We start from the raw sequence: 13423 nt of genomic DNA, 5'->3' as shown, positions 1-13423 counted from the left end.
GAAGGTGAACGAGCCCTCTGGAAGAAACGTGGCGGCAGGAATGTCGGAAGCAGCAACGACAATGGCGTCCCTACGTGTTCGAACAGGTCATAAGACGACGAAGTACAAGATAAGTGTTGTCCTATTCAGTTACACTGGGGTTGAACAATTGCCCGAGAGCTGCGCCTTCGACAGAGGTTCCGCGTTCCGGTCATCAGTACAAGGTCTTTCAACCCCTGCTGGGAGACAGCCCGCATTCCTGTGTCACGCAGGCGCCTTCCTGTTCCACTTGGGCGCAGTACGGACCCAGGTTCGGATCCTGTTTCCTTTCCCTCCACCGAGCTGCGAGAAAACATCAGGACCGCCCTGCCGTGGGTGGTACCATCAGTGCCATCGTGTGATTGGACATCTTCCCAAGCAGCACAAGTAATTGGGCCAACATTGGAACTGCATAGGCAAAGTTGGCCCTACAAAAGACCAGGATGGGATCATCCTGTTGCAATATTGGGCCGATGACCTGTGCTGCTTGGGTTTCTTCTAACTGTGCTCCCCAGCTAGGGATCTGGGGAATACGAGGAGTATTTAACGAGCTGCTGGTTTGGTACCAGAAGAGAGCCCCATCTGGAGAGATACCCTTTGCTGGGAGAGACTCCCGACCGCTAAGAAGCTCCCTTTACTGAGAGGCACTCTCTGTTGCCCTTACTTGTACAGTATGTAAATAGTCTTTGTATAATTTTTTCGAGTTTTCTCCCTCCGATCCTCCTCGTCTCTTCTCCGGCCCAGTCACGCTACCTGGATCCAAACAACTGAATGGCAGCTGTGGGACGTCCACGTGAAGCTACCGGCTCCAACGGACCTCGGCAGCTACGGGACTGACGGGCATCAGCTATACCTTGGCAGGGTGAATGCCCAATGTTTTCCGTTCATTTCGCCAGACCGTACTAGCACAGGCAGATGGTAGGTGCGGATTCCTGTTGTCTGGGAAATTGATTTAGGGAAACTGCTTTGTGCACTTGAAGCTAGGGCTTTTGTTTTATTGGTCTTGCTAACGCATGGTTGAACTCACGATGGTGAAGTTAAAAGTGCAGGAGCTGCTCGAAATTTGCCAGGAGCTGCCGGTTTTGCTCCGTTCTGTGAAAAGAAAAAATAAATTCTCGAGGTTATGCGGCAGGAGGAGGTGACTACTGAGGAGGTCGACGAGGCTTGGGAAACGATTGTTGGATGCAAAGAAGAGCAGAAAAGATGGGAGTTGTTCGAGCAGAAAGAAAAGGAACAGCTTCGGTTGGCTCAAGAGAGACGGGAGGTCCGTGAGGCAGAGGAAAAAGCGAGAGAACATGCTCAAAAAATGAAGGAGCTCGAAATCGCGTCGAACGGAGGGAATATGGCGCGTCTTAGCCCTGTAGCTTCGGTAGAGGAGCAAGGGAGGTAGAGATTGCATGAGCTCGTCTCACCATAATGCGTGGGAGGCGATATTGTACTGTTTTTGGTAAATTTCGAACGTGCATGCGGGAAGGTGCACATCGACAAGAGCGCTTGGTCAGAGAAATTACTTCCTCTCCTTACGTGTGAGGCGGCCGAAGTGGTGGCTCGCCTTTCACGGGTAGAGTGTGATGACTACGAGATGGTAAAGAGCGCACTGCTTAGAAAGTGCCGGCTTTCTGCTAAAGCCTTTAAGCAGCGATTCAGGCAGGCAAAGAAAGGCGGAGAGCCGCATACTGACTTCGCGTACCGGCTTAAAGTAACGTTAGACGAGTGGCTTAAGGCCGCTGATGTGCACGGAAGTCATGACAAGATACTAGAGTGCATCGCACTACATCAGTACTATAGCGCGATTCCAGAAGATCTAAGGATATGGCTGCAAGATAGGGTAATAGATATAGACCTAGACAAAGCGGCACAGCTCGCATACGAGTATTACGTTCGCCGAAACCTCCGAGGCAAGGCAGGGTACGGTAACAGGTTAGGAAAGGGAGAAACCTTTCTATAGAGTATCCCCTACCAAAGGGTGCCGCCAGCACGCCGGGATCACCGGGCAGAAGGTGCGGGATCAAAAGGAAGAGGTAGCGAAAAAAGATTGAGCCACCCAAATCTGCCGATTCGCCAAAACAGCAGGCACCTGGAGCTCGCGCGTTTGAAGCGCGAAAGCACATTGTCTGCTATAACTGCAACAAGGAGGGACACATGTCATTGAACTGCAAACAGCAAAAGATGGCATTCGCGTGCATGCGAGAGTCGGAGGAAAACCTTAAATTGCTGGAGCCATACACGCGGGACGTGGTGATAAATGGAAAGGAATTCAGTGCACTGCGGGATTCAGCGGCTACCATGGATGTTGCTCACCCGTCCTGTGTTTCCTCCAGGCACTACACCGGCGAATGCGCCTGGATTAAGCAGGTCGCCGAAGAACAGAGTGCATGCTTGCCTATAGCGAAGGTGACCCTAGAGGAGACTTTTGGCAGGCTAGACACAGAAGCGGCAGTTAGCGCAAAGTTGCCGACACACTTGCCCTACCTGTTTTCGAACAAATCCGAGCAGCTGCTGAAAGAGAAAGGTCTCTCTCACCTCGGGCTTCGCTTGCATGGCGCTAACACGTTCTCGAGCGCGAAAGCTCGCAAAGAAACTCGACTGCGCTCCGATAAATGAGCAGGCACCGAACCACTCTACCGACTAGCCGGGGGATCCTTGCAGGAAAACTGATCCATCTAATCCGCATGAGCATGACCAAGAAGGTATTCGCGAACCAGCGGTAGCTCATGAAATCCAAAGAACTGCCGATTCCGTAGAGAATGGGGCAACAGGAACCAACGCGAAGGGTTCGACATTAACGCCTGCTTCGACTTGTTGGGAGGAGTTGACTAAGGTTGATAGGAAAGCACTCATTGCAGAGCAGAAAAGCGACCCATCTTTAAGAGCTCTAAGCAATAAGGTGAGCGAGGGAGTCGCCAGAAAGAACATCAGCTTTCATGAGAAATCAGGACTTCAGTACCGGAAATACTGCGACTCAAAGGGACGCGCATATGAGCAACTCCTGGTGCCTGAGCAGTACCGGCGGCAGCTTCTAGAGCTCGCACACGGAAATGCATGGGCGCGCCACCTGGGCATAAAGAAAACAAAAGCTAGATTAGTCCTCGAATATTACTGGCCTGACTGCTGGAATGATGTGGAACAGCTGGTTAGATCTTGCGACACCTGCCAGCGGGTCGGCAATTCGACGAATAAATAAAAAGCGCCCAGGACACTAGTTCCCCTCATTACAGAGCTCTTTCGGCGTCTTGTAATAGACACTGTCGGCCTGCTGCCAGCGTCCAACTCTGGTTGTCGCTACATTCTGACCTCACTGTGCGTGGCAACCAAATTTCCCGTGGCCATTCCCTTGAAGGAGCTAAGTTGCGCATGTGTTGTAGACGCCCTTTGGTCAATTTTCCCTCGCGTGGGGTTCTCTGCAGAGATAAAAAGCGAGAATGGGAGCGTGTTCACACGCTGCTTAACAGCAACGTTCTTTGAACGGTGTGCGATTAAAATAATCTGCAGTTCCATTCACCACATTCAGTCATATACAGTCGAGCGCATGCAGTCAGTGCTGAAGCGGATACTTAGGCCTTTGTGTTTTGAGCATAAGGGCGATTGGGAAGGCTGCATTACAGCAGCACTCTTTCCAATGAGATCCGTCCTCCACGAAAGCACAGGATTTAGCCCCGCTGAACTAGCCTACGGGTGTTACTTGAGGACCCCGTTGCGCATGCTAAGGGAGTCATGGGAGGGTTACTGAGAGGATCCCTGTTAGTGGAATACGCTCTAAAGCTACTGGAAAGGCTTGCGAAAACCAGAGACCTCAAGGAAGCAAATGTCAGAGCAGCGCAGTCGCTGTGTAAAGTGTACTACGATAAATCTGCGCGCAAGCGCACCTTTCAATCTTTCGTCCAGGTGATGTTGCTGCGTCCGTCAGAAAGGAACAAGCTTGAGGTGCAGTAAGAAGGGCCAGCTAAGGCGGTGTCCATGCTTTTGGACACCAACTATGAGGAAAAAGTTAAGGACAAACACAATCGGATAATCCACAGTAATTTGACGAAGCCTTATGTACAGCGTCAGGCCATGGTGAACATGGCGCTGAACATGCCAGAGGAAGAGATTGCACACATACGAGGACGAGCAAGCAGTGAATGAGCTGCTAAATTCAATCAACAGAGAGCCACGTTTGACGGAAAGTCAACGAGGAAGCATGAAAAACGTCTTCCGTGCCTTTGAGGCGGTGTTTTCAAACAAGCGAGGAAAAACAACCCTCATATAACACGACAATCAGCAGTTCAGCGAACAGCCGATCAGGAGCAAACCGTACCGTGTCTCTCCAAGACAAAAGAAAATAATTGAGACGGGGATCCGCCGTATGTGCGAACTTGGCGTCATAGTGCCCTGCGAAAGTGACTATACGTCACCAATTATTATTGTAGAGGTTCCAGGCAAAGATCCCAGACCTTGCGTGTACTACCGGAGGCTGAATTCAATTACAGTGGACCATTCCCACCCCATTCCGAACATCGAGAACAGGGTTGAAACAGTCGCTAAATCAGAATATTTATCCACACTGGATTTAGTTCGCGGTTACTGGCAGGTGCCACTCACTGAGCTCGCCATCAGGTACGCAGCATTCGTGTCCCCCGCGGGCACGTTTCGCCCTGTAATGTTGAGCTTCGGCTTGAAAAATGCCCCGTACTGTTTTTCAAAGTTAATTGTCCAAGTGCTGCGGGGACTTGCAGATTGACGACGGGCCATTTTTTCACAAAACTGGGAGGAGCACATTGAACACCTGCGTATTGTGTTGAGCCGACTGCTTTAGGCTGGTTTAACGGTAAGGGCGGGAAAATGCCACCTGGGGTGCGCCTAAGTGAACTATCTTGGGCACGTGGTTGGACGAGGCCAACGCAGACCTGCAGAACTTAAAGTGGCTGCCGTGGTCGAGTACCGTCGCCCAAACACCAAATCGGAACTCAGGCTTTTCCTTGACCTAGCAGGCTATTATCAGCATTATGTAAAAGACTACTCTGATTTAGCCAGCCCCTGACCAACGCGCTGAGAAAAAGTGAGCCTACCACTGTTTATTGGGACCAAAAGAAAGAGAAGGCGATTCAGAGTCTGAAAACGGCCCTAAGCGAGCGCCCAATACTGGCAGCGCCAGCTTTCTCGAAACCCTTTATCACACAATGTGATGCCTAACCGCGGGTGAGACGCTATTCTTTGCCAGGAAAGCGATGGCAGGCACACACGGCCGGTCCTTTACTTGAGCCGCAAGCTCAGCACGCGGGAAGAGGCGTATAACACGTCTGAAAAAGAATGCGCATGCCTCATTTGGGCTATAAACAAACTGGCATGGTACGTCTCCGGGTCCCGTTTCACATTAGAAACGGACCATTGCCGTTTGACTTGGCTGCACAATATGTCGCCCAAAAATGGTCGTCTACTGAGGTGGAGCCCGGCACTCCAGCACCACAGCTTAAAGGTTCGCTACAAGAAAGGCAAGCTCCACACAAATGCCGACGAGCTAAGCCGAGCATTTTAGCTGGTAAAGATTTCACCAAAAGGGGATGTCCCCCAAGTTTATAGTTTTGGAGATTTATTTCACATTCTCTTCCTACTGGAGAGCGTATATCTCCCACTTTCTTTGCAGTAATGTTGTTCATAATCAGGTAACATACCTAGGAGTACGTTTTCCTTATTTCGGCCAAGGATAAGTAAGAGCGAGTGGTGTAACGTACCTTGACTTTGAGCTATTGGGGCGGGCAAAATTGAACGCCACGTCGGCCAAAACAAGTCACCTATTCCTGTACCGCGTGCCCTCTAAGCACCAACCTGATTTCATTTAGCGATTTTTTTTCCCTTCCAAGTGCACCTCGAGCGGGAGCACACGCCTTGGACAGGTGCCATGTCTAAACTCCTCGTCGGGAGACACCATGTGTTCAATCAGGCAAAACATTCGACCTTTTCAAGTTTTAGTTGAAGTTTTTGCTAATTGCAGCGTTGGCCCTCAGTTTTGGTCTGGCGGGATGAGTGGGTCCTGAAGGCGCTTGCTTTTGTCAGGTGTGGTTTGGCGTCTGTGATCTCTTTTGGCTAGCATTGCAGAAAATTTCCCAAAACGGCCATCTGACGAGGGGAAGCGATGCCGAGATTCGGCACTGAAGGCCATTCGAAGACTCCCAGTGAGCATGTGGCTCCTGGCACGCCCAGTCAGCCTAGCTACATGCGAGCAGTTCATCTTCCGGGCGCGATATATGGCGGCGGGGGTTCTGTTGGGCTCGCGTTCTCTTCCTGCTGTTGAGTTCGGTGAATTTGGACATGGGGATGATCCCCTGAAAACCAACGCGAAGGTGAATGAGCCCTCTGGAAGAAACGTGGCTGCAGGAATGTCGGAAGCAGCGACGAGAAGGGCGTCCCCACGTGTTCGAACAGGTCATCAGACGACGAAGTACAAGATCAGTGTGGTCCTCTTCAGTCATGTTGGGGTTGAACAATTGCCCGAGAGCTTCGCCTTCCCAAGCAGCACAAGTAATCTGCCCAATATTAGAGATGTGTTGGCAATTAATGGTTCTACAAAGGACCAGTGTAAAAATATCCTCTTCCAATAAACGGCCAATTGCCTGTGCTGCTTGGGTTCGACAGAGGTTCTACGTTCCGGTCATCAGACGAAGAAGTACAAGATGTGTTGTCCTCTTCAGTCACGCTGGGGTTGAACAATTGCCCGAGAGCTGCGCCTTCGACAGGGGTTGCGTGTTCCGGTCATCAGTACAAGATCTTTCAACCCCTGCTGGGAGACAGCCCGCGTTACTGTGTCACGCAGGCGCTTTCCTTTTCCACATGGGCGCAGTCCGGACCCAGGTGCGCCCCCGCCTGGAGGTCGTTTGGACGACAACGCGGCTTGTTCCTGTTCCCTTTCCATTGATCGAGCTGCGAGAGAACATCAGGACCGCCCTGCTGTGGGTGGTACCATCAGTTCCATCGTTTGATCGGACATCATTCTTCGAACTGTATTCCCCAGCTAGGGATCTGGGGAATACGAAGAGTATTTAACGAGCTGCTGGCTTGGTACCAGAGGAGAGCCCCCCCCCCCCCCCCCCCCCCCCTTGAGAGATACCCTTTGCTGGGAGAGACTCCCGACCGCTAAGAAGCTTCCTTTACTGAGAGGCACTCTCAGTTGCCCTTACATGTACAGTATGTTAACAGTCTTTGTATAAAGTTTTCCAAGTTTTCTTCCTCCGATCGTCCTCGTCTCTTCTCCGGCCCAGACACGCTACCTGAATCCCAACAGCAATTAGATTCAAATTCTTTTCTTGTTCTATTCTAATTCCAATAGCATTTCTTCGTTTTCATAAGTTTCCAAAAGTGTCGCGGCACCTACAGGCGGCACGTTTGCGCTTGAACGAGGTGTGTATGCGGTCCCATAATAAACAATATTCTTTCGGTCGCGGTTTACTAGCATTTGTGGGCAAAATCGGTACGAGTGGAAGCAACAATGAATGCCACGAAGTCGCCTCCGGATACGTATCCTCGATTCTTTACTGGCTTTACACTTCTCTGCAGGTGGCGTGGCTAGCCTGCTCTCTGCAGGCGGTGCGATACTGGGAATCGGGACCGACATCGGCGGCAGCATTCGTTTGCCATCTGCATACTGTGGTACCTTTGGACACATGGCAACGCCAGGTATGGGGTTTTAAGGGGAAAGTGTTTCTTGGCTCATGAGTGGCTTGGACGGAAGTTGTAGATGGAAGTTGTCCGCGCGAACTGTCACTCATGAGTTGTATGGTAAATAAAACAAAAATGCAAAAGTTCATTACACAATAGTTCTTAAGCAACGTAATGTAATAAATTTTCGAATTCAAGAAATTTCGAAATCAACCTAATTTTGAACTGAAGTAGCAGAGGTTTGAAAACTACGAAAAATTGTCCGGATTCGCAATAACCCTAGAAAAATTTGGCAAGAAGTTAACACTCTTAGACATAAACCTACTCGTAATCGTAATACCACTATTCCCTCATCTAATAAAAGTATGAAACAATATTTTGCAGCAGCAGAACTAAATAGGAATTTCATAAGTTCTGGAACATATACCTCATCACAGGATCATGTGCCAGACAGTGTGCTACGACTGGAAAAACCTAGCTTTTCGAACACGATAGTCATGGCTCTGGTGACAGAAACAGAAATAGAACACATAATTAAAAATCTGAAAAACCAAACTGCGGCTGGCTTTGGTGATATTACGGCCCATTCATTGAATCATGTAGCTGACATTTTGAGCCGACGTTTTAACCTACATTATTAACCGCATGTTGGAAACGTATCTTTCCTGAGGAGCTTCAGATTGCCCATGTGTGCCCTGTTAGCTAAGGAACAGGTGAGGCCGCTATAAATAACTACAGGCCGATTTCTGCTCTCCCAGTTTTGTCCAAAGTGTTTGAGATTGTTATAAGCAAGCTTCTAGCTAGTTTCATTGAGAAGTATAACATTATATATGATAATCAATACGGTTTTCGCAAAAACAAATGTACCGAGGAAGCTTTACTAAGTGCCAAACATGAAATACTCCACAATACTGAAAATAAGTTGTCCACACTTGGACTATTTCTTGACCTACCTAAAGCTTTTGATTCCGTTAGCCAAGAAATATTATTAACCAAACTTAGTAATTATGGAATACGTGATGGTGCACTAGATTTGATACGGAATTATCTCGGTAATAGGCATCATTATGTAAAATGCAACAATGATGTATTGCCCAAAGTAAAAGTAATCAGATGTGCCTCACAAGGGTCTATACTAGGTCCAATTTTATTTAATGTTTATATAAATGACTTGTCTGATATACCTGCTTCCCCTCGTCTTGATATGTACGCAGATGATGCTAATGTATTCTTTGCGTCTACTTCGCTTCGAAATCTAAAATGTACAGTTGATGAATATTTGAAGAAACTTTCAGCATGGTTGCACACAAATAGGGTAAAACTAAATATAAATAAAACCAAGTAAATAAATTTTGCTCCAGTTAATAAAGCTGTTGAAACAACCACTACTATATTATTTAATAATATTAAAACAGAACAAATAGCGGCGCTGAAATTTTTGGGCGTGTGGTTTGAGACCGATCTATTTTGGAACACACATGTGGAGAAGTTAAGTGCAGAATTAAGTAAGTTTGTTGGGTGCCTTTGTAGGTTAACTTACTTGATACCTCTCTGGTTGAAGAAAACATTGTACTGCACTTTATTTTATTCCCGACTATCATATTGTAGCCTAGTATGTGGCACTACGAGTAAAAATATTATGCCCGGTTAACCACAATACAGAGAACAATTTTAAGAATGTTTGAAAGCTACAGGGGCAGACCTCAAGATTTACCAACAAAACCCCTCTCCTTAAAATATGAAAACCTTAAACCTAGTCAGATATACTATTAGAAGCTTGCACAATACATAAAAAAATAAGCTATATGGTAACGTCGAGCCCAAGACACCAAGTCGATATTGCTTACTAAAAGAAACGCTTAGAACACCACGCATAGGTACAAACTAAGGCAGGCAATATTTAAACTACCAAGTCCCCCTATTTTTAAATAACCTAGGAAACTGGATTGATTTCAGGTTACGCATTTCAAAGAAGTCACTCAGAAGATTCCTGCTGGAGAATGAAATAATAAATAATTAACTTTAAATTTCTCCTAACGCTGCTTTGTTAAAATAATACTATTTAAATTTCTGTTTAAACGTGCGCTACGTATGTTTGATGTATATTATATGCTTCTTAAAGTTTTTACAGTTTTATGTTCTGTTCAGTTTCAACGTTCGCTGTCTGTTCAAGATGTATGGTATATGCTTGCAAGTTTTGTTTGAAACTGCGCCTTGTCTGCCGTTACTGCTCGATAGGGCAGGAGCCCCTGTCAAACTACGCCTTTGGCTCTTGCTTTATTACGCATTTGTTACCTGTTTAACAATGAATAAACTTCAAATTTCAAACACCAACTGAAGGATAGAAAGGAAAACTGAAAAATAAAAGAAATTAAAATTAAACATGTAAAAAATTGAAGGACAGTTAAGCTTCGCCTTTAACAGTAATTTACACTCGTAAAGAAAGCAAGGGCGCAGGCCCCTGAGAAACACGAACAGAACGAACCACGAGCAGTGTACGTGGATGCAGCTAAACACTTAAAAGGTCAAACATACGTGGCATGTATGGCCACTCCAAAGTCAGCCCTTGTTAACGCCACAACCTTTCACGCTAGCTCTATAGGCAAGGCAGATAATGACTTATCACAGTGGCCATCGCGGATCCCTGCACCATAACTGTTCTAAGCGACCCTAAGAGTTTAAGCGACTCTAACTCGGTAAGCGCGCTCGCACTGGGAATTCTGCGCAACCAAATTATCAATCACATCAATCTCGTGTGGGTTCCGGCTCACGCGGGTAACTCCGGAAACGAGGGGTCGACCGTCTAGCCCGAGGTTTAACCAACCGGGAGCCGGGAGACCTATCGGGAGCGGACGCCCCCGCCGAGGTACCTAGCTCGTACGCGGAGATTACAAACTTTTATCGCGAGTTAAGTTGCACGTATACCGCCCGTCACCTATATGGATAGGGCGCATGCCACGAGACTCAGCCGGCTACAAACAAAGCCCATTCTTAGCCCTCACCTATTATGTCGAACCACAAACGGTGAATATGACCCTGCATGCCCGCACTGCGGCGACTAGACGCACGCCACCCAAGACCATATTTTATGGGAATGCGTTATCAAACCCGTCAGATGCCCCTCTTGCATTGCTTCTTCACGGCCTCAGCCGCCAGGCGGGTGGCTTGCTGCTGGATGGCGGGGTCCTCGCTCCGCAGCGAAATTTCCCAGGCTTCTCTGCTGGCGATGTTTAAGCAGGAGCCTCGGGAAATGCCACATTCCAAAATTATGTGATGAAGAGTGCTCCTTACAACGTAATTTTTATATTTATAATATTTTTCTTCACCGGTTTGTGTCTAGTAGACCCAGACTGGGCTGATGTATTTTTTTGCTTGTAGCCACCTCCAAATACGCGCCTCATAACTGGAGAGAGACCGATCATGGGGTGGAAATATCCTTCTATGTAAATTGTAGTGTTCGGTAAATTCATGGTATGTAATGATGCAATCTTTCATTCCCTTGCATCTGGGCTGTTCTACGCCTGCTCTGTAGTAGAGATCGCGAGCGAACGCATGTGCAGCGTCGTTGCCAGGAAGAGATTTGTGCGCAGGTACCTATATGATAGATATTTTTTGTCAATTGCGTTTGTTGCGAGTATGCGCCTGGCTTCTTCCGAAATTCTACCTTTTGCAATATTCCAAGGGGCTGTTTTATTGACACCAATCATTACGTATGCTCGTGTGCCGATGCAAGCGAGCGCTATTGCAACTTCTTCAGCCGTAACTAAGTCTCGCGTGCGTGATAAGTCCGTAATTTTGTGTGTACCGTCTCCATCTGCCACTGCCGATACTGCCGCTCCATGTTTTCCGCCTGACGCGTCGACATAGGCTACTTCCTCGGCTGTCTTGTTTTAATTATTTTTGGCGATGGTTTTTCCTCTGTGTTCTCTGCGTTTTTTGTTGTGTATCGGGTGCATGCTTTTCGTAGAGGTGGGATCAATAAATTCTTCCTCGTCTCTAGGGGAATGTCTGTTTTTTCGTATCGACCTCTGTCTGCTTCGAGGCCTATCCACGAGGATGGTTCTCCCCACTTTTGTCTGGCTCAGCCTTTCTAGTTGCGCTATTCTTACCGCCTAAGTTAGCTCCTGCATATCTTGTAGATTCCAGTTCATTATAGCTTTTCCGTTGAAGTGTATATGGGTAGTCCTAGTGTTCGCTTTACGCATTTCCTAATTATGACGTAGATTCTGTCGCGCAGCATTTTTTAATGTTTAGACAGTGCGTGGCGTAGCAAATGTGACTAATGATGCAAGCCCGGGCCAACTTTAGAAGGCTGCGCTCTTAGAGATCATGGCCTCTGAGCGAGACTGTTCTGAATATGCTCCTGAGTTGTGCCGCGTAGTTTTCTAATTTTCTAATGGTGTTTTGTTCATTGCCTTCAATGAACATTCCGAGCATTCTTATTCCCTCTACTGTCGGGGCGAGAGTCTTTTCTACTACAATTCTTATGTCTACGTCTTTCTTTTTTCTCCATGGTGGATGAAAAATTCTGATTTTTACGGGGAGCAGAATAGACCTCTGTCTGCCACGTATTTAAACATCACGTCTGCGACAGTTTGAGACTTCTGTTCTGTGCCCGCGTCGCTGCCCTTATTGATCCACCAAAGATTTATGCCATCAGCATACATGCTGTACTTTAGGTCTTGAACTCGATTTAATATTAGGGGAGTGCTCTCATTGCTATGATGAACGGAAACGAGGTTAGGATGGAGCCCTGAGGGGCGCCATGGCTCCCTAGTTTGGTTGTGGGAGATTCAATGTGCTGGAAATTCATGATTATTTCTGTTTGATGGAAACTGTTTGATGTAGTTGTATTTTTTCTCACCTACTCCGATTTCTTGAAGTCCACCGTGTACTGCGTCGTATTTTACGTTACCAAAGGTTTTGGTTATGTCCTTGGCCCAGGATGGAATTTGTGCCCTTGGTGCTTTGATCGAGGATGTCGTGTTTAATTCGGAGCACATTATCTCATGTGCAGAGGCCTGGTCCGAAACCTACCATTCCGTGTGGCCAGAGGTCCTCTCAATTCATGTGCTCGGTTAGTCTCGTCTGTACTACGCGTTCCATAAGCTTGCCCATGCACGAGGTTAACGAGATCGGTCTTAGTTTTTATAATCTGGGTGCTTTGCCTGTTTAGGTATGAGTTCTACCTTTGCCTTCTTCCATGCTTACGGAAGGCTCCCACTATCCCATACCTTGTTCATGTATTCTGTTAACGCCGAGATTGATGCGTCGTCAAGGTTTCTGACTATCGTGTTTGTGATCCCCTCGGGTCCCGGAGCAGATTTCGGTATTAGGCTGATTGTCTCTGTTCGAGCCTCGGTTTCCGTGGTGGGGGCATCTAGCTCTATGTTTGGGTTTCTCGTGTAATTTGGTGGTCTTTCGGCTTCTCTTTGGCCTACGTATGTCTGGATTTTTCGAGTAGCTGGTTATCCCTCCCTTCGAAATCATGTCTAGCTTTGATTTACGTTTCCTTGCGTTTTCGACTTTCCGGGATCGTGTAGGCGCCTGAGGATGTCCCACGCCGTAAGATAAGGAAAATTAAGTGAAAACTGGTTTTAAGGAAAGGAAATGACGTTTGTCTCACATATCTCGGTGGACACTCGAACCGCGCCGTAAGGAAAGGAATATTTTCGACGCGTGGTGCCGACAAGTACAACTACTACTACTACGACGTCGACGGCTTTTCGACCGAAGATGCTCTAAAGAGTGTCGCGTAAAAAGCAAGAATAAA

The 13423-nt window shown here is 47.4% G+C and overlaps 1 protein-coding gene across 1 annotated transcript in view; it reads left to right on the top strand.

Moving 5' to 3' along the window:
- Nucleotides 1–13423, top strand: part of LOC144119227 (fatty-acid amide hydrolase 2-A-like) — an 81080-nt gene that overhangs the window by 56271 nt on the left and 11386 nt on the right. The window contains exon 4 of the mRNA XM_077651899.1: nt 7549–7668. Coding sequence (XP_077508025.1) covers nt 7549–7668 — 120 coding nt within the window. The remainder of the gene's footprint in view (nt 1–7548; nt 7669–13423) is intronic.

The sequence above is a fragment of the Amblyomma americanum genome, chromosome 2 (assembly GCF_052857255.1).
Source record: "Amblyomma americanum isolate KBUSLIRL-KWMA chromosome 2, ASM5285725v1, whole genome shotgun sequence".
In the NCBI taxonomy this organism is placed as follows: Eukaryota; Metazoa; Arthropoda; class Arachnida; order Ixodida; family Ixodidae; genus Amblyomma; species Amblyomma americanum.
The sequence above is the reverse complement of the archived record's forward strand: the minus strand, read 5'-3'. Positions and strand labels throughout refer to the sequence as shown.